Raw genomic sequence first — 22,222 nt, 5'->3', positions numbered from 1 at the left:
CTCTGACTAAATACACGAACACTAACACAACAAAGTTCGCGTTGCTGTGATGTTTCTCTCCCTCCGGATTAAATGGACAGTGACTCGAAAATCACTAAAATACATGAATACTAAATGAACAGTTTGCTCTGATGGCGCAGTTCACATTGTGCGCAGCTTTCCGATTTAAACTGTTTTTTTTCTCATCCTTATACTTCCTGTTTCATGGACTGTAACGGATTTGCTTATTTAGTAATTTTAATACAGAATTTACTTTGAAATTATAATCAGACATTCCAACGTCCCCCCTAAAAAAAAAAAATCGGCCGTGAAAAAGGCGGCATCCGCCAAAAGGCGCGCAAAGATATTGCAACGCAAAGATATTGTTATTATCTACAATGTATCTATTTGTTGGGGACGTTCGTGAACATCAAAGCTGCCACTTTGGGTCATTTTGAAAGTGAGTGCAATGTAGACCATAGAAAACTGTGTCACAACATGCCTGTCATGTCAACTTTTTTTTTGGTTTGTTTGTTTTATTGACGGGGTTGTCCCCGAGGATTTTTTTTCAGCAGAGATAAAAACCAGAGGGGGGGATGATCCCCCCCAGCAAATCGCACCCAGTATATATATATATATATATATCTCATCTCATTATCTCTAGCCGCTTTATCCTGTTCTACAGGGTCGCAGGCAAGCTGGAGCCTATCCCAGCTGACTACGGGCGAAAGGCGGGGTACACCCTGGACAAGTCGCCAGGTCATCACAGGGCTGACACATAGACACAGACAACCATTCACACTCACGGTCAATTTAGAGTCACCAGTTAACCTAACCTGCATGTCTTTGGACTGTGGGGGAAACCGGAGCACCCGGAGGAAACCGACGCGGACACAGGGAGAACATGCAAACTCCACACAGAAAGGCCCTTGCCGGCCCTGGGGCTCGAACCCAGGACCTTCTTGCTGTGAGGCGACAGCGCTAACCAATACACCACCGTGCCGCCCATATATATATATATATATTTCATTATTTAATGCACAGAAATGTTAAACACACTGATGAGCTCCGTTTCTCTTTAAAACTTCTGCCTCCTGTGTGATTGTTGTCGTGATCTGCATTAAAAATCAAAAACCCTCACTGTACATTCAGACATATTTACTAATCTTGAAAATCTCGAAGAATTGTACTCAGGTAGGTTTAAGAGTTTTTTAAAAATAAAACTAACTGTAATGCGAAACCTGGCTAGTGTTAATACTCAGTAATGGTCTAGAACAGTACATAAGTATGCGGTTTGAGACACAATCCGAGTCTAGTTTGTTCATTTGCTTGGGGACACAGTGGCACAGGGTGCTATACTGCCTCTACTATTTTGTTGGTATTGGTCTATGTGGACGTGTGTCAATTTCTAAGGACGTGCACAAGAGATGCACCAAATGAACGCAGGATATGACCGTTTTGTGTACACGTACACGCAGAAAACAGGTAGTATAAATTAGCTTTAACATGCAAACCGTGATAACATTAGATTACACTATTGCAACACTATTGTAATCCAATAACTGTCCATTATTATGTGCAATTCAAACCTTTCTAACTGCAATAACTGTGCAATACTTTATATGATACTTCAACCATTGCGGGCGGCACGGTGGTGTAGTGGTTAGTGCTGTCGCCTCACAGCAAGAAGGTCTGGGTTCGAGCCCCGTGGCCGGCAAGGGCCTTTCTGTACGGAGTTTGCATGTTGTCCGCCTGGGTTTCCTCCGGGTGCTCTGGTTTCCCCCACAGTCCAAAGACATGCAGGTTAGGTTAACTGGTGACTCTAAAGTGAATGGTTGTATGTGTCAGCCCTGTGATAACCTGGGGACTTGTCCAGGGTGTACCCCACCTTTTGCCTGTAGTCAGCTGGGATAGGCTCCAGCTCGCCTGCGACCCTGTAGAACAGGATAAAGTGGCTAGAGATGATGAGTTTGATCATTTATATTTACACCTGTGTACATATCATTGTTTATCTTGATATTTTTCCACACACTCCTGTAAATACCACTAAAACTACTTACCACCTAACAATACAGACTCAGGAAGCAGCATTAGCATAAAATCTGCACAACTTGACCAAAATTGAGATTTGTCAATAACACACACTCACCAGCCACTTTAATAGGAACTTGTTCTTGAGTCTAAGATCCCTGTTCTTGGAGTGGAACCCAATGTGATCATCTTTCTGCTGTTGCATGCCGAGATGCTTTTCTGCTCACCACGGTTGTAGAGTTGCTATGAGTTGCCAGAGGTGGACAGTAGCGAAGTACATTTACTTGAGTACTGTACTTAAGTACACTTTTTGAGTATCTGTACTTTACTTGAGTATTTTCTTTTTGTGGAAACTTATGACTTTAACTTCACTCCATTTGAAAGACAAATATCGTATTTTTTACTCCACTACATTTCTATCAAGCTCCTCGTTACTATGAAGCAGCTTTGAAAGTGAATGTTTTTTCTTTTCTTTTCTAAAACGTGATTGATTTTTTTCACTGAGACAGCCGATCAGTAATCACTAGGGTCACGTCACGTCCATAGACTGTAGAAAATCGAGTTCAATTACTTCTCAGCAGCATTATTTGAACACGATCACCTGATGGCAGAATGGAAGGTTCTTCTGGAGAATGCACGCACTCGTGGCTCATGAACCCATGTTTCAGTTTTCTGAAAGGAATAAAGATTCGTTTCGTTTAAAATGTTTGCTTTGTTTGCCGAAAATGAACCACGTCAAGGCCTACGAAAACTCGTCGTCCAACCTGCGGAAGCATATTGAGGCCTGTAAATGTTTTATTCCAAGAGAAAGCTTGCAACGAAGTTGTCTGTGCTTTTAAAGCTAGTGATAACATTGCAATAGCTGTGCAGTCTGGTTAGTCAAATGACTTTCTATCGATTTGCCCGCCAAGTTGCCGTAGCCTTGTCCACGGCTAACATTAACACATAGCTAGTTAAACTGGACACTGTTAGTTAGCATGTAAAAACAGAGTTACGCCAACATGAATAACGTTAACTTATCTGAAGTCCTTTCAGAAATATGTTTTAGCATAATCTTGCCAAATAAACAGAATGTAGAGAGGTTTCTTTTCTAGTAGCGTTAGCTACCCAATATGATTTCGAGTTTGAAAAGAGTTTGCTAGCATCTCAGGTGGAGCTTAACGTAAAATCACCATGATGGCACAGCATGCGTTCATTTTGTGAATTCACATTTCTGTCGGCATTAGGTTTTGTAAACGTTGTGGTAATAATACAACGATGTGTTGAGAGAAAAATGTACTTTTAATACTTAAGTATTTTTAAAAGCAAGTACTTCAGTACTTTAACTTAAGCAAAAATTTGACCGGACAAATTTCACTTGTGGCGGCACGGTGGTGTAGTGGTTAGCGCTGTCGCCTCACAGCAAGAAGGTCCTGGGTTCGAGCCCCGGGGCCGGCGAGGGCCTTTCTGTGCGGAGTTTGCATGTTCTCCCCGTGTCCGCGTGGGTTTCCTCCGGGTGCTCCGGTTTCCCCCACAGTCCAAAGACATGCAGGTTAGGCTAACTGGTGACTCTAAATTGACCGTAGGTGTGAGTGTGAATGGTTGTCTGTGTCTATGTGTCAGCCCTGTGATGACCTGGCGACTTGTCCAGGGTGTACCCCGCCTTTCGCCCGTAGTCAGCTGGGATAGGCTCCAGCTTGCCTGCGACCCTGTAGAACAGGATAAAGCGGCTACAGATAATGAGATGAGATGAGAACTTTCACTTGTATCGGAGTAACATTTGACCAGTGGGATCGGTGCTTTGACTTAAGTAATGAAGTTGGGGACTTTGTCCACCTCTGTTATCCTTCCTGGCAAAAAAACTCAAACCAATCTGTCCATTTTCCTCTGACCTCTCTTATCAACAAGGCGTTTGTTTCCACCCACAGAACTGTCGCTCACTCACGCACTCGATGGTGGTTTTTGTTTTTCGCACCATTTTGTGTAAACTCTAGAGACTGTTGTGTGTGAAAACAAACCCCAGGAAATCAGCAGTTTCTGAAATACTCAACCAGTCCATCTGCACAATAAGCAATGTTGTTTTATGTTAATTCGGATTATGCATCTTTCTTTTGGTAAATATTAGTGGATAAAACGCAAATTTCCTTGCGAACAGTAATTCAAGGCAACATTGTACTGAATTTTTGTAAAGATGAAATTTTAAAATAGAAATTGCTAAAACTTCAAACTACAACCCCGATTCCAAAAAAGTTGGGACAAAGTACAAATTGCAAATAAAAACGGAATGCAATAATTTACAAATCTCAAAAACTTATATTGTATTCACAATAGAACATAGACAACATATCAAATGTTGAAAGTGAGACATTTTGAAATTTCATGCCAAATATTGGCTCATTTGAAATTTCATGACAGCAACACATCTCAAAAAAGTTGGGACGGGGCAATAAGAGGCTGGAAAAGTTAAAGGGACAAAAAAGGAACAGCTGGAGGACCAAATTGCAACTCATTAGGTCAATTGGCAATAGGTCATTAACATGACTGGGTATAAAAAGAGCATCTTGGAGTGGCAGCGGCTCTCAGAAGTAAAGATGGGAAGAGGATCACCAATCCCCCTAATTCTGTGCCGACAAATAGTGGAGCAATATCAGAAAGGAGTTCAACAGTGTAAAATTGCAAAGAGTTTGAACATATCATCATCATCATCATCATCTACAGTGCATAATATCATCAAAAGATTCAGAGAATCTGGAAGAATCTCTGTGCGTAAGGGTCAAGGCCAGAAAACCATACTGGGTGCCTGTGATCTTCGGGCCCTTAGACGGCACTGCATCACATACAGGCATGCTTCTGTATTGGAAATCACAAAATGGGCTCAGGAATATTTCCAGAGAACATTATCTATGAACACAATTCACCGTGCCATCCGCCATTGCCAGCTAAAACTCGATAGTTCAAAGAAGAAGCCGTATCTAAACATGATCCAGAAGCGCAGACGTCTTCTCTGGGCCAAGGCTCATTTAAAATGGACTGTGGCAAAGTGGAAAACTGTTCTGTGGTCAGACGAATCAAAATTTGAAGTTCTTTATGGAAATCAGGGACGCCGTGTCATTCGGACTAAAGAGGAGAAGGACGACCCGAGTTGTTATCAGTGCTCAGTTCAGAAGCCTGCATCTCTGATGGTATGGGGTTGCATTAGTGCATGTGGCATGGGCAGCTTACACATCTGGAAAGACACCATCAATGCTGAAAGGTATATCCAGGTTCTAGAGCAACATATGCTCCCATCCAGACGACGTCTCTTTCAGGGAAGGCCTTGCATTTTCCAACATGACAATGCCAAACCACATACTGCATCAATTACAGCATCATGGCTGCGTAGAAGAAGGGTCCGGGTACTGAACTGGCCAGCCTGCAGTCCAGATCTTTCACCCATAGAAAACATTTGGCGCATCATAAAACGGAAGCTACGAGAAAAAAGACCTAAGACAGTTGAGCAACTCGAATCCTAAATTAGACAAGAATGGGTTAACATTCCTATCCCTAAACTTGAGCAACTTGTCTCCTCAGTCCCCAGACGTTTACAGACCGTTGTAAAGAGAAAAGGGGATGTCTCACAGTGGTAAACATGGCCTTGTCCCAACTTTTTTGAGATGTGTTGTTGTCATGAGATTTAAAATCACCTAATTTTTCTCTTTAAATGATACATTTTCTCAGTTTAAACATTTGATATGTCATCTATGTTCTATTCTGAATAAAATATGGAATTTTGAAACTTCCACATCATTGCATTCCATTTTTATTTACAATTTGTACTTTGTCCCAACTTTTTTGGAATCGGGGTTGTAGAATAAAATTTGTTTTATTCACATTGTATTACTTGATTTAATACACACCTGTGTAAAAGCTCGTTAGTAGTGTAGCAAGTGAGAAGAATTTGATGAAATTATTTCTAACATACACAAATTGTTATGATGGATGGTTTTTTAGCAATGTTTACGCCAGATTATTATTCAGATTATTGTTCAGTTTATTGTCAAGAGTCTTACATATTCTCGAAGCAGAATTCCTCTAGTTTCCAATGGTACAGAATACATCACTATATTTTCTTTTAAAGTTATTTACTGGTTTATATTGAATTGAACTTATAAGGTTATATAGTGTACGCTGGTGATGTCCCGATCAGGTTTTTTTGCCCTCCGATCCGATACCGATCATTCGATTTTGAGTATCTGCCGATACCGAGTCCCGATCCGATACTTCTTATAATCCATAAAAAAATAATAAAGACGAGGAAAGAAACGGATCCAGGATGTTCCTCATTTTTTTTTATTTAACACCTTATTTTAACATCCAACAACTCCGTTAGCAAACAGAGCACTTACGTGAGGTAGTTTGAACAATAAATAAATTAAAAACATAACCTTAAAATACCTGGCAGGAATGTAAACAATTTAAAAAAAAAAAAAACTGCCACAGTGCCAGTAATTTGCTTTTAAGAACGCATCTCACAGTGGTATACAGTAATTTCAATTAAGGAAATGAACGTTTTTCTTGATGAAAACAAGCATTTCTACCCTTTCAGGTTTGAGCCTGTTTTTGTCATCCAACACGTTTGCAACAGCACTAAAAACTCGCTGTATTGTGTCGGGTGTTTGTTTTTCAGGTGCCGTATCAGGTTTGTTGTATTAAATGCGGCCCTTTCCTGTCCACCCCTTGAAATTCCAACTTTACATATTTCACAGTTGGCTATGGCAATGTTGTCATCAACTTTGAAATACTGCCACACCGCAGACATGCTTTGCTTTCCGCTTCGAACTGCTTCCGTGTTCAACTTTGCCGGCAACGGGCAGCCAATAACCAATAGTGTCTCTGCTACAAAGTGATGTCATGCCGCACGTGTTGATGTTGCTGTGTTGAGACAAGAGGTCTGGTCTCACTCTGGGCCAATATATTATATAGATATATATCCGATCCCTGATCGGGAGGTAATGCCCGATTCCGATCGAGTCTGAAACCACGTGATCGGGCCCGATTTCCGATCACGTGATCGGATCGGGACATCCCTAGTGTACGCAGTAGGCGGCATGGTGGTGTAGTGGTTAGCACTGTCGCCTATCAGCAAGAAGGTTCCTGGTTCAAACCTCACAGCTGACGGGGGTCTTTCAGTGTGGCGTTCGCATGATCCAAAGACATGTGGATTAACTGGCTACTCCAAGTTGCCCACAGGTGTGAAGGGTTTTCCTATTTGTCTGGCAAAGCCGCAACAGGCCTAACAAGCTGGTGGTGGATGACGCATGCTCAAGATAGACGCCAACTCAAAAAACCTGATGCTTTCTGGGACCTCGTAAGTCGTACAGGCACCAGGGTGAGTGAATGTCTGTTTATTCTATCCACATTCACTGGATATGAGCAATCATGTGTTCTGATTGGCTACTCTACTACTAGGATATCAGCTCACATACCGTGAGTAGAGAAAAACAAAATGGCGGAGGATGATGCTGAACCAACCAAGGATGAAATAAAAACTACTTGAAAAGAATCCCCCACAAAAAAAGCAACAAAATACGGAATAAAAGAAAGAAAGCACAAATTTATTCATCACACACTTGTGAAATTCCTCTCTGAAGCAGTGAACACACACGAGCAATGAGTGTGCACACACATACATACATACATACATACCCAGAGCAGTGGGCAGCCATGCTAACAGCGCCCGGGCACCTCAGCCCAAGGCCGTCCCATATTAACCTAACCACATGCCTTTGGACCGTGGGGGAAACCGGAGCACCTGGAGGAAACCCACGCAGACACAGGGAGAACATGCAAACTCCACACAGAAAGGCCCCCGCTGGCCGCAAACCCAGAACCTTCTTGCTGTGAGGCAACCGTGCTAACCACTTACACCACCGTGCCGCCCCTAAAAGTATTTTATGGTAAGAACGTATCTTTTTTTTTAAAGAATTATCGCATTTTTCACAAATTGCTACTGTCTGTTCATTGATATGTTTACATTCTAAGTGGAAATTATTTTGTCGGACGTTTTGTATAGTTTTTATTTATCGAATTTGCAAAAAATAAAAATGCTCCGTTTCTCAAAATCCAGTGAATGTGGACAGAATAAGACAGTTATTCCACTCAATCTCATCGTACATGAAGAAGAAACCTTTATTTGTTACATGCACACTTCAAGCACAGTGAAATTCATCCTCTGCATTTAACCCATCTGAAGCAGTGAACACACGCACACACTCAGAGCAGTGGGCAGCCACACCAGAGCGCCTGGGGAGCAGTCAGGAGTCAGGTACCTTGCTCAAGGGCACTTCAGCCCAAGGCCGCCCCACGTCAACCTAACTGCATGTCTTTGGACTGTCGGGGAAACCGGAGCACCTAGAGGAAACCCACGCAGACATGGGTAGAACACGCAAACTCCATACAGAAAGGCCCTCGCCGGCCGCTGGGTTCAGCTCATGTACGAGTCGATTTCATGGAATAACTTAAATATGAAGTCTGTGTATTAAGTTACTCAGCGGTGAAAGGGTTAAACCAACATGGCCCCTCACAGCCTCGATAGCGAACAGAGTAGCACTTATTTACTTTTGAATTAATTATACTGTGCATACAAGTACAACCCCGATTCCAAAAAAGTTGGGACAAAGTACAAATTGTAAATTAAAACGGAATGCAATGATGTGGAAGTTTCAAAATTCCATATTTTATTCAGAATAGAACATAGATGACATATCAAATGTTTAAACTGAGAAAATGTATCATTTAAAGAGAAAAATTAGGTGATTTTAAATTTCATGACAACAACACATCTCAAAAAAGTTGGAAAAAGGCCATGTTTACCACTGTGAGACATCCCCTTTTCTCTTTACAACAGTCTGTAAACGTCTGGGGACTGAGGAGACAAGTTGCTCAAGTTTAGGGAGAGGAATGTTAACCCATTCTTGTCTAACGTAGGATTCTAGTTGCTCAACTGTCTTAGGTCTTTTTTGTCGTAGCTTCCATTTTATGATGCGCCAAATGTTTTCTATGGGTGAAAGATCTGGACTGCAGGCTGGCCAGTTCAGTACCCGGACCCTTCTTCTACGCAGCCATGATGCTGTAATTGATGCAGTATGTGGTTTGGCATTGTCATGTTGGAAAATGCAAGGTCTTGCCTGAAAGAGACGTCGTCTGGATGGGAGCATATGTTGCTCTAGAACCTGGATATACTTTTCAGTATTGATGGTGTCTTTCCAGATGTGTAAGCTGCCCATGCCACACGCACTAATGCAACCCCATACCATCAGAGATGCAGGCTTCTGAACTGAGCGCTGATAACAACTTGGGTCGTCCTTCTCCTCTTTAGTCCGAATGACACGGCGTCCCTGATTTCCATAAAGAACTTCACATTTTGATTCGTCTGACCACAGAACAGTTTTCCACTTTGCCACAGTCCATTTTAAATGAGCCTTGGCCCAGAGAAGACGTCTGCGCTTCTGGATCATGTTTAGATACGGCTTCTTCTTTGAACTATAGAGTTTTAGCTGGCAATGGCGGATGGCACGGCGAATTGTGTTCACAGATAATGTTCTCTGGAAATATTCCTGAGCCCATTTTGTGATTTCCAATACAGAAGCATGCCTGTATGTGATGCAGTGCCGTCTAAGGGCCCGAAGATCACGGGCACCCAGTATGGTTTTCTGGCCTTGACCCTTACGCACAGAGATTCTTCCAGATTCTCTGAATCTTTTGATGATATTATGCACTGTAAATGATATGTTCAAACGCTTTGCAATTTTACACTGTCGAACTCCTTTCTGATATTGCTCCACTATTTGTCGGCGCAGAATTAGGGGGATTGGTGATCCTCTTCCCATTTTTACTTCTGAGAGCCGCTGCCACTCCAGGATGCTCTTTTTATACCCAGTCATGTTAATGATCTATCGCCAATTGACCTAATGAGTTGCAGTTTGGTCCTCCAGCTGTTCCTTTTTTGTACCTTTAACCTTTCCAGCCTCTTATTGCCCCGTCCCAACTTTTTTGAGATGTGTTGCTGTCATGAAATTTCAAATGAGCCAATATTTGGCATGAAATTTCAAAATGTCTCACTTTCTACATTTGATATGTTGTCTATGTTCTATTGTGAATACAAGATCAGTTTCTGAGATTTGTAAATTATTGCATTCCGTTTTTATTTACAATTTGTACTTTGTCCCAACTTTTTTGGAATCGGGGTTGTACATACTTTAGATCAATCAATGTAGCTATACTGATATATTTAATTGTTAAATCTGACGATGGGCGGCACGGTGGTGTAGTGGTTAGCGCTGTCGCCTCACAGCAAGAAGGTCCGGGTTCGAGCCCCGTGGCCGGCGAGGGCCTTTCTGTGTGGAGTTTGCATGTTGTCCGTGTGGGTTTCCTCCGGGTGCTCCGGTTTCCCCCGCAGTCCAAAGACATGCAGGTTAGGCTAATTAATTGGTGACTCTAAATTGACTGTAGGTGTGAATGGTTGTCTGTGTCTATGTGTCAGCCCTGCGATGACCTGGCGACTTGTCCAGGGTGTACCCCGCCTTTCACCTGTAGTCAGCTGGGATAGGCTCCAGCTTGCCTGCGACCCTGTAGAACAGGATAAAGCGGCTACAGATAATGAGATGAGAATCTGACGATACAATCAATCACAGTATCGTTAATCATGGCCTTTTGACACTTCTGGCTTTCCATACTGAGAGCTCCATCTCACTGCTCTCTGGCACTGGGATCTGAAATCATCATTAAAACCACAACCTCGGACTGGTCTGTGAGCTCCATGTCCGGTTTAGGTTTGATTGATAGGAGTGTGTGATCTCAAATCTCTCGAGCGTTAATGAGATAGTCCCTGTCTGGGATTTGATCCTAGCCCTTTATTCCACACATTAAGAGTCGCCCTGATTGCACAAATGAAAACATCTAAAACATCTGGAAAGATGAAACGTTACCAGTTTGTCCATCTCAGTGCTCCGGTGAAGAGCGTCGGCATCCCCGCTATTGGCCATGAAGACAGTCGGTGAAGCGCGCGAGCGCACCGGGAACGTCAGAGCACGCAGATGTGCGTGTGTGTGTGCGTGTGTGTGTGGGTTAACCCTTTCAACCCCGAACCGCAGTACAGCACAGCACTCATCCACAGCACTGTTCTGGGTCCTCTTTGAATACATTCAGGCCTGGATCAGAATGAAGTCGAGTGACTCGGGCCTTTTAATGAACCGACTCCCAGAAAGAATGAATCATACAATCAGTGGTTGCATGATCAGAGACTTCTACACAGCAAATTCCTCAGTGTTGAATTAACACTTTCAGAGTTAATTTGTGTCCAATTGGACCTATATAAACACAGTAGGGTGTTAAATCAACACTCTGGGTGTTAATTCAACACTGGGGATTTTGCTGTGTACCACCACGTACAGCGCCCTCCACAAGTATTGGCACCCCTGGTTAAGATATGTTCTTAGGCTTCTAATAAATTCTTCTCATTCATCTCATTATCTCTAGCCGCTTTATCCTGTTCTACAGGGTCGCAGGCAAGCTGGAGCCTATCCCAGCTGACTACGGGCGAAAGGCAGGGTACACCCTGGACAAGTCGCCAGGTCATCACAGGGCTGACACATAGACACAGACAACCATTCACACTCACATTCACACCTACGGTCAATTTAGAGTCACCAGTTAACCTAACCTGCATGTCTTTGGACTGTGGGGGAAACCGGAGCACCCGGAGGAAACCCACACGGACACGGGGAGAACATGCAAACTCCACACAGAAAGGCCCTCGCCGGCCACGGGGCTCGAACCCGGACCTTCTTGCTGTGAGGCGACAGCACTAACCACTACACCACCGTGCCGCCCTAATAAATTCTTTTTTTTTTTTAAATAATATAGGCCAACAATGCAAAAAAAGACAACCTTTAATTCAAGTGCATTTATTCAGTGGGAAAAAAATCCCACATTAAGAAATAATTCTTTTACATGAAATTATGTGTGCCACAATTATTGGCACCCCTGATGTTAATACTTTGTACAACTCCCTTTTGCCAAGACAGCAACAGCACTTATATATATATATATATATATATATATATATATATATATATATATATATATACACACACACACTACCGTTCAAAGTTTGGGGTCACCCAGACAATTTTGTGTTTTCCATGAAAAGTCACACTTTTATTTCCCACCATAAGTTGTAAAATGAATAGAAAATATAGTCAAGACATTTTTCCGGCCATTTTGAGCATTTAATCGACCCCACAAATGTGATGCTCCAGAAACTCAATCTGCTCAAAGGAAGGTCAGTTTTATAGCTTCTCTAAAGAGCTCAACTGTTTTCAGCTGTGCTAACATGATTGTACAAGGGTTTTCTAATCATCCATTAGCCTTCTGAGGCAATGAGCAAACACATTGTACCATTAGAACACTGGAGTGAGAGTTGCTGGAAATGGGCCTCTATACACCTATGGAGTTATTGCACCAAAAACCAGACATTTGCAGCTAGAATAGTCATTTACCACATTAGCAATGTATAGAGTGGATTTCTGATTAGTTTAAAGTGCTTTTCTTTCAAAAATAAGGAAATTTCAAAGTGACCCCAAACTTTTGAACGGTAGTGTGTATATATATTTACCAGCTGGGAGGTCCATATGATGAATTTCACCATACGGACCGACCTTAAGCTGGTAAATAATATATTTTTTTCTTTACCAAATTCTAACAGAAAACGAGAGCGCCCGAAAGGCAAAACCGAGCCAAGTCGCCATTTTGAATCCTCATTCACGGCTGTAATGCAAATTGCTTCCTCCTCGGTATACAAGTGCACTTCCATGGCAGGAAAAAAAATACATTTTGCCGCCTATGTAGTCCTCTATTAATACAAATAGGAGTCATTCAGGATTCAGCCATGTTTTTGCTCGGCGTTAGCAAGTTAGAGGTTTTTAGCTTTCTCCTGAAATGTTCTCTTTTATGTCTTCTTCCTCAGGGTAGTAAAACTCGCTTTCACTGTGAACACTCGTTATCGCTATCCATGCTGTAAAATTAATGCTATTCTCCTGAGAAATGTGAAAATAAATGTTGACAAAAATTGCTACTGTGTTTGGTGTTGTGAACGAGCGAGTCGCCAGAGGTCTGTAACCAGGGTCTGTAACCGGGGTCCATACTGTAGGATCCGGACCCACTCGCCAGCCAATCAGAGCGCAGGATTTGGACCGCGAAAAAAATAATCTATCACATTTCACAAGATGGGAGAATACAGAGAGAGGGATCTTCGACCATTCCTCTTTGCACAATCTCTCTAAATCGTCCAGAGTCCTGGGTCCTCTCCTATGCACTCTCCTCTTCAGCTCACCCCACAGGTTTTCAATTGGGTTGAGGTTTGGGGACTAATACCCCTTTTCCACCAAATCAGTTCCAGGGCTGGTTCACAACTCATTCAACTTGCAAGCCAGCTGAGAATCAGTTTGCTTTTCCATAGCTCGGGGTGCCACGTCATTATGTCGCTGTATACGTCAGTTACGTTGCTGCGTTTGCATAAACCTTGGCACGAACATCGAAGCAACGACAACACGGAGAAGAAGAAGCAGCAACAACAACAATAATAATGGATGACTTCGCGTTTGTACAGCTGCTGCTTCTCGTCGCTTAAAAATGGCGACCTTTCGCGGTCTTGCTATTGTTGTTGGTCTTAACAACTCCGCCCCCGCTTTCCTCTGCCCCAGCAAAGAGTTGGTGCTGGCCTGTAACCAGTTTTTCTGGCCCCAGAGCCAGTTCTTTGTCAGTGGAAACAGAAAACCCGGTTCCAAACTAAGCACTGGCCCCGAACCAGCCCTGGAACTGCTTTGGTGGAAAAGGGGCATGAGATGGCCATGGGAGGAGCTTGATTTTGTGTCTGGTGAAGCATTTTTGTGTAGATTTGGCCACATGTTTAGGGTCATTATCTTGCTGAAAGACCCAGTGACGGCTCATCTTCAGCTTTCGGGCAGAGGCCACCAGATTTAGATTTAAAATGTCCTGGTATTTCAAAGAGTTCATGATGCCGTGCACCCTAACAAGGTTCCCGGGGCCTTTGGAAGAGAAACAGGCCCACAGCATCACCGATCCTCCCCCATACTTCACAGTAGGCATGAGGTGCTTTTCCGCATACTCATCTTTTGTGATGTATTAGTGTGTTTGTTGCCAAAAAGCTCTATCTTGGTCTCATTTGACCAAAGCACACGGTCCCAGTACTGCTTCGCGAACTCCAGATGTTTACGTTTATGCTTGTAAGTGAGAAAAGGCTTTTTCCGTGCATGCCTCCCAAACAGCTTGTTGGCATGTAGATAGCACCTGATGGTTGTTATGGAGACTTTGTGACCCCGAGATGCTCCTCTTTGATGCAATTCTCTAACAGTGAGCTTTGGAGAACTTTTTACTCCTCTTACCATCCTCCTCACTGTGCATGGTGGCAAGATAAACTTGCATCCTTGTCCAGGTTTGTTTGCCACTGTTCCAGTTGTTTTAAACTTCTTGATGATTCCTCTGACTGTAGATATGGGCCGGTGTAGGCGAGCGGCTATTTTCTTGTAGCCATTGCCTGACTTATGAAGGTCAACACACATCTGCCTTACTTGAATGGTGTGTTCTCTTGTCTTTCCCATGTTGAAGAGTGGATAAGAGAAATAGGCCTCTGTGTCACATCATATTTATACCCCAGGGAAACAGGATGTGATGAATTACTAATTAAAAGGTTCCTAGACACTCTGATCAACTTTATAAACTACAGTAGAAATGACAGAAATGCTTCAATTACATTTATTTTCTAGGAATTGTTATGGGTGCCAGTAATTGTGGAACAGGTGATTTTATGAAAAATAATTATTCCTGTCAGGGATTTTTTTTAATTCACTTGAGTTAAGGGTTACATTTCTCTACAATTTTCAGTGTGATATTATGCTTCTGCAATAAAAATTGAATTTATTTTAAGGCTTTTAACATGTCTTAACCAGGGGTGCCAATAATTGTGGAGGGTGCTGTAGGTGCCTGGATGAGGTGGACAGTGACCATCTGAACAAAGTTAAAGGCCCCGTCACACTTATTCGGAATTAGCAGGAATCAAGCAGAGCCAGCCAGAACGAAAAATTTTTCAAAATTCATGCCACATTTGGGCAGGAATTTCAAACTGACCAACATTCTTACAGCTTTGTAAGAATGCCATTCGAATACTTCATCCAGTATCTCACTGGGCTGTGACAGCCTGCGACTAGTTGGAGACACAACAATTGCGATAAAATATGCGAATTCAGTTCTCGCACTTCAGCCAGTATCTCACTTCACGGAAACTGACTTGAGAAGGGTTCGTGACGGCTTTGCGACACCAGCGACGCATTTGCAGCTATTTTGAGAGAAATTTTGTCGCACAAATTTTTTGAACACATTCAAAATTTCAGTGATGAAGGAGCGACTTTGCGACTCATGCGAGGAAATTGAGAAGCCCCGCGAATGTTTCAAGACACTTTTGAAACTCTCTCGCAAATGACGTTCACAATTTGTCGCAAGCTGTCGCAGCCCAGTGAGATACTAGCTTTAGAATGCACTTTGAACCCGCCTTGAATGATTCTTGCACATTCTGGGTGTATTAGCTTTTGAATGCAGTTCAAATGTAGTTGGAACACAGTAGGAATACCTAGAATGCTGTTAGAATGCTGTAAGAATATTAAAAATGCACTTCGAATGCCATACGAGTGTGGTTCAATTGCTGCCCGAATACCACCCGAAGTCTGGTTGGAAGGTGCCTTGAATGCTGCATGAATTCACCTCAAATGCAGTCAGAATGCTCCCGGAATAGCCGCCGAATGTTTCGAACGTCTACGAATTCAAAGAGAATGCAGCTCAAATACTTAGAATGTACTTCGAATATCCCAGAATATATGAAGAATTTTCATTCCGACGGCATTCCGGCTCATCCGAAGCACATTCAGGACATTCTGGCAGGATTTGAAGTGGCTTGCCATTTCGATTTTTCCTTCGAACACGATCAGAATGTTTCGAATGCTGTTGGAATGCCGTAAGAATATTTAGAATGCAGTCAGAATGCAGTTAGAATACACTTCGAATGCCGTTCGATATTTCTCCTCTTCGAATGCACCTCGAATGTTTTGAGCATGAGCAAAACATTCGGGCCGGCCACAAGAATGGGCCTGAATGTTTGGAATGCACTCAGAATTTTTAGAATGCACTTCGAATATCCAGGAATATATGAAGAATTTTCATTATGACAGCATTCCGGCTCATTCCGCCTCTAGCGTGACTATACTCTAATTCTCTTCTTCCTACAAGATAGTAACTTGTGTGCACAAGATTTTTTAAAAATCATCTTATGGGACAATTATCTTATGCACACAAGGTAATTTATTCCAACACGATAATAATTTGTTCCCTTTCGTATGAAACCCCTAAAGCTCTGGTCCAACCAATTCACTTCATAAGTCGCATAATTAGTTGATTAAGATCCACCTGTGTGCACTCAAAGTGTCACATGATCTGTCACATGACGTCTGTATAAATCAACCTGTTCTGGAAGGACCCTGACTCTGCAACGCTACTAAGCAAGCAACATGAAAACCAAGCAGTACTTCAAACGGGTCAGAGACAAAGTTGTGGAGAAATATAGATCAGCGTTGGGTTATTAAAAAAAACCCATCCCAAACTTTGAATATCCCATGGAGCACCATTAAATCCATTATAGCAAAATGAAAAGAACATGGCACCTGACAAGATAAGGCCGCCCACCAAAACTCACAGACCAGGCAAGGAGGGCATTAATCAGAGATGCAACAAAGACACCACAGAGAACACTGAAGGAGCTGCAAAGATCCACAGCGGAGATGGGAGGATCTGTCCATAGGACCACTTTAAGATGTACACTCCACAGAGTGGGGCTTTATAGAAGAGTGGCCAGAAAAAAAAGGTCATTGCTTAAAGAAAACACGTTGGAGTTTGCCCAACAGCATGTGGCAGACTCCCCAAACACATGGAAGAAGATTCTCTGGTCAAATGAGACTAAAATTGATCTTTTTGGCCATTATGGGAAATGCCATGTGTGGCGCAAACCCAACACCCTGAGAACACCATTCCTACAGTGAAGCATGGTGGTGGCAGCATCATGCTGTGGGGATGTTTTTCATGTGCAGGGACAGGAAAGCTGGTCAGGACTGAAGGAAAGATGGATGGCACTAAATACAGGGCAATTCTGGAGGAAAACCTGTTTGAGTTGGCCAGAGGTTTGAGACTGGGACGAAGGTTCACATTCCAGCAGGATAATGACCCTAAATATACTGCTAAAGCTACACTGGAGTGGTTTAAAGGGAAACATTTAAATGTCTTGGAATGGTCTAATCAAAGCCCAGACCTCAGTCCAATTGAGAATCTGTGGCATAACTTGAAGATTGCTGTACACCAACGTAACCCATCTAACTTGAAGGAGTTGGAGCAGTTTTGCCTTGAGGAATGGGCAAAAATCCCAGTGGCTAGATCTGTTAAGCTAATAGAGACATACCCCAAGAAACTTGCAGCTGGAATTGTAGCAAAAGGTGGCTCTATAAAGTATTGACTTGGGGGGAATGAATACCTATGCACACTCCAGATTTTGTTTTTTTCATCTTGTTTGTGTCACAATAAAACAACAATTTTCACTTTTAAAGTGGTAGGCATGTTGTGTAAATCAAATGGTGCTAACCCTCCAAAAATCCATTATAATTCCAGCTTGTAATGCAACAAAACAGGACAAACACCAAGGGGGATGAATACCTTTGCAAGGCACTGTAAATAACTTGTGCACACAAAATTTATTTTAATCACCTTATGGGACAGTTATCTTGTGCACACAAGTTATTATCTTGTTGGAACAAGTTGTGACTATCTGAACCAAGATAATAACTTGTTCCCACAAGATAATGAACTCATGCACACAATATTAAAAAAAAACAAAACACACACACTCCTTTCAGGACAATTATCTTGTGCACACAAGATAATTTGTTCCCAGAAGATAGTAAAAAAAAAAAAACCTCACCTTTAGGGACATTTGGGGCTAGAACTTAACACTGACACTGAAGTTGGGTACCACAGTGTTGACTTTTGAAATACTGCACACTGTCCTTGTTAATTGCTGGAAGGTCTATGGCTCAGAGACTATAGTTCACTTTTTATCCATGCTCTCTCTCTCTCTCTCTCTCTGTATTGTCTCATCTCATCTCATTATCTCTAGCCGCTTTATCCTGTTCTACAGGGTCGCAGGCAAGCTGGAGCCTATCCCAGCTGACTACGGGCGAAAGGCGGGGTACACCCTGGACAAGTTGCCAGGTCATCACAGGGCTGACATATAGACAGACAACCATTCACACTCACATTCACACCTACGGTCAATTTAGAGTCACCAGTTAACCTAACCTGCATGTCTTTGGACTGTGGGGGAAACCGGAGCACCCAGAGGAAACCCACGTGGACACGGGGAGAACATGCAAACTCCACACAGAAAGGCCCTCGCCGGCCACGGGGCTCGAACCTGGACCTTCTTGCTGTGAGGCGACAGCGCTAACCACGACACCACCGTGCCGCCCTCTCTCTGTATTGTTCTCTTCATAATTGTCAATTTCTGACCACAACACTGCTGCTGGCTAGAGATTTCTATTTGATGGACTGTTTGTTAACTTAAAAAAGTTTAAAATAATAATAATAATAATAATAATCGATTCTTTCTGGTAATCGATTCAACTGAATCACTTAAACGATTCACTGAAAAAAGAACCGATTCTGTGAACGTATTTGGTACTGTACCAGCTTAAACAGCCAATGATTACTGACATTTATTTAGAAATATTATTTTTTAAGCTCCACACAGAGGAAATATCAGTCAAAGTTAACACAGAGATTTATTTTATGATACTTTATAACCATAAAACATTTTAGCTTTTAAATACACCAAAACAATCCTTTTACTTTCTCTTAAGCAGACTGCTCAAGTTTTATTTTTTATTACATCTTTTTTCATAGCAACATTCTTACGTGTCAGTCAGTCGTTCAGGTCACGTGCAAAATTCCAACCTCACATACTTAACAGGGATCTGACAAAAATAAATACAGACAAACACACATGGAGACGTATAATTTAATTTATTAGCTTTTTGCCATAGCAAGATCTATACATGTACATACATTATGGCTTGGAAACCACTACAGCTTGCACCAATTACAGTGGCCCCATTGTACAATCTGCATGTCTTTGGACTGTGGGGGAAACCCACACAGACACGGGGAGAACATGCAAACTCCACACATCAAGGCCCCCATCAGCCGCAAGGTTTGAACCCGGAACCTTCTTGCTGTGAGGCGACAGCGATAACCACTACACCACCGTGCCACCACAATGTATGATGTAGACGATATAATAAATACACAGCTGTTTACCTTATGGTAAAGGTTATAAATAAAAAACGCACATCTTTAGTAGCATTCCTGAACAAATGTTCATCGTTGAGTTAAAATGAGAGGCGTTCCAAAACAAAATAAAGGAGACGTCTAATGCTCGTTAGAAATTAAAGGACATTTCGAGAAGTTTGTGATGAAGCAAAAACTTAAGGACCACAAAGCAAAATTCAAAAAGGATACGAAAAGTTGTCAGTATCCGTTAATAACTTAGCGAGTCTTCAAGTAATAAAATGTGCAATTGTCGTTCTTTTCTATTTCTTTCACACGGGTGAAATTTCTGGAGAAATGAAAAGCACTAGTGTTTAATGTTTAACACAACATAACGAAAGGATGAACACCAAACAACACTCACTACACAAAATTTAAAGATGCTTCAGAAGTGACCGTGTGTTCTCTTGTTGTTATTAATGAACCTGCTGTACAGGTTCAGGTGAGGTCAGAGGTCAATGGAGAACAAAAGCCGCAAGGTGAAAAGCGACTGGAGGTCGAAGGTCACTGGTAATTGGCTGCTGGAATCAGGGTGGAGGGGAACATGAGGACTCTTGCGTGCATGAAAGACAGATCGGGGAGGAGAGAGATCACCTGGGCTGCCTCCTGGCTGATCTCTTCATCTCGCTCGGGCTTCCTGTGAGAAAACACACACACACACGTACATACACACACATGTATCCATGCATGCACTGACACAAGGGGTGGAACAATGTGAAAAATGCAGGGTATGATAATAATAATAATAATAAAAATATGTTTAAAATTTTTTTGAAGTGCACACGATAGAGTGCATACCTCCGCCAAGCCACATATCAGCATCAAATTCAAATAATTTGATCCTCGGATAATACTAAAGCTGGACACCAAATTTCATCCAAACCCGTTTGCGACTTTTTGAGTTACGTTGGGAAAAGAGCGCGTATGATACTGAACTTATACAACATCCTGTATCTATACTCAGTGTCCACTTTAATAGGAACTTGTTCTTGATTCTAAGATCCCTGTTCTTGGCTGTCGGACTGGAACCCGATGCGCTCTTCTGCTGTTGCATGCTGAGATGCTTTTCTGCTCACCACGGTTGTAAAGAGTTATTATATGAGTTACTATACGAGTTCCTTCCTGGCAGCTCGAACCAATCTGGCCATTTTCCTCTGACCTCTCTTATCAACACCGAGTGCGCAAGTCTCTCTTGCCAGTACAAAGCCTCGACACTACTGAGACTCCAACAGCGTCTCCACGAGACAGTGCACAGAAACAGGGCCTATAAACCCAGGCTGAACTATTGAGGATCTCGGAGCAACAAGGGCCCTAGAGATGCAGAGTAAAGGCCTGCTGGCATGTGGACATGCCCTAACTCTCATCAACCTTGTCCCAACTATTGGTTAAATAATCGGCCAGATGAAGGTCGTAGTCTTGTAGTACTCGAGTCCGACTCGTGCCCTAATTTTAAGGACTCGTGACTTGACTTGGACTTGAGCACTGATGACTCGGACTCGAGCATTAACTGCATTAGGACTCACAAATTGGAGACGAGGACTCAGATTTTTTCTTTATTTTTCGTAACATGCCATAATAATTTGGCACAAGATATTTATATCTACATTAATTTTTTGTACTAATTTCGTGCAAGAGTGTCACACCTGCGTGCCTTGGCGCGTGCATCAGACAGACTCTCGGGTGCGCTCCGGACAGTGCGTGCGCTAAATGGACTCTCGGGCACTGCAATCAGCGCGCCTGTATAAAAACTGTGAAAACACACTTACTTTGCGAAGTATTGAGTTGCATTGCTGGCACATTGCCAAGCCTTATTTCCTTGTTTGGTTTCCTGATCCCTGATTTCCTGTTTCTCGTCTTTGATTCTGCCGAGCCTACGATAGCCTGTTTGTGCCTCGCTCGACCTATCGCCTGTTTCACCGTTTTACGATTTTGCCTGCCGTTCTGGATTGTTTACCGTCTTCTCTTATATTAATAAACGCACCTTCTGCACTTACATCCATCTCCCAACCATCTCTGACAGAATACTTCACACTCCCTGACAAAGAGAAGCACGTTCACCTGTTCATACGTCATTTTCAGGAACAAACTGATGTTAATGGCGCTGAAACAGCCACCATCAAATGGTGCGGTTGGGGTCTTGTTCTTGGACTTGACTAGGATCAATAGTGGACTCTACTTGAAATTTTTTCTTTAATGACTTGGACTTGAACACTGGGGACTCGAGACTGGACTTGGACTCAAGGTTTAGTGACTCGACTACAACACTGGCCTTGGTTGGCAATTCATCTAGGAGAAAGAAATACTCCAAATTCAAAACAGGTAGATAGGACTCGTCAGTCCTGGCAGATAGCTTATCTAGAGCAGTGTTCCTCAACCACTTTGTTTCTATTTTGCATTTTAATTTCTAATTTAGTACCAAATTAACGTCCTTACATTATATAAAATTATATGATCAGCAGCTTGAGTGAAAAGTAGAATATTTACATCAATTTACGAACTTCCTTCATGGAATGATTTGCTGTAAGGACATGGAGTGTGCATGGACTCCACAACAACGGAAGAGCTCGGACTTCTGACCTTTTGCTACAAATCTGCTTCGATTTAAATAGTGACCTAGAAACAGTGCCTAATCTTTTATTGTACCAGTCAAAAGTTTGTACACCCCATGGGGGAAGAAGCCATGGCTTCACGGTGAGAGAAGCAAGTTTGGGACCAAAAGGTTACCAGTTTGATTAAGCAGGAATGGCTGAATTTTATT

General features: G+C 42.5%; 1 protein-coding gene across 4 annotated transcripts in view; it reads right to left on the bottom strand.

The window, feature by feature from the left end:
* Positions 1 to 19,144: 19,144 nt before the first annotated feature.
* The window catches only part of aftphb (aftiphilin b), a 51,334-nt gene continuing 48,256 nt past the window's right edge, over positions 19,145 to 22,222 (bottom strand). For all 4 annotated transcript variants that reach the window (XM_060933412.1, XM_060933414.1, XM_060933413.1 and 1 more), the window contains one exon: positions 19,145 to 20,101. In XM_060933412.1, coding sequence (XP_060789395.1) covers positions 19,969 to 20,101 — 133 coding nt within the window. In that variant the 3' untranslated portion in view covers positions 19,145 to 19,968. The remainder of the gene's footprint in view (positions 20,102 to 22,222) is intronic.

This window comes from Neoarius graeffei, chromosome 11 (genome assembly GCF_027579695.1).
Source record: "Neoarius graeffei isolate fNeoGra1 chromosome 11, fNeoGra1.pri, whole genome shotgun sequence".
In the NCBI taxonomy this organism is placed as follows: domain Eukaryota; kingdom Metazoa; phylum Chordata; class Actinopteri; order Siluriformes; family Ariidae; genus Neoarius; species Neoarius graeffei.
Note: the sequence above shows the minus strand (reverse complement) of the source record. Positions and strands in the feature narration are given on the sequence as shown.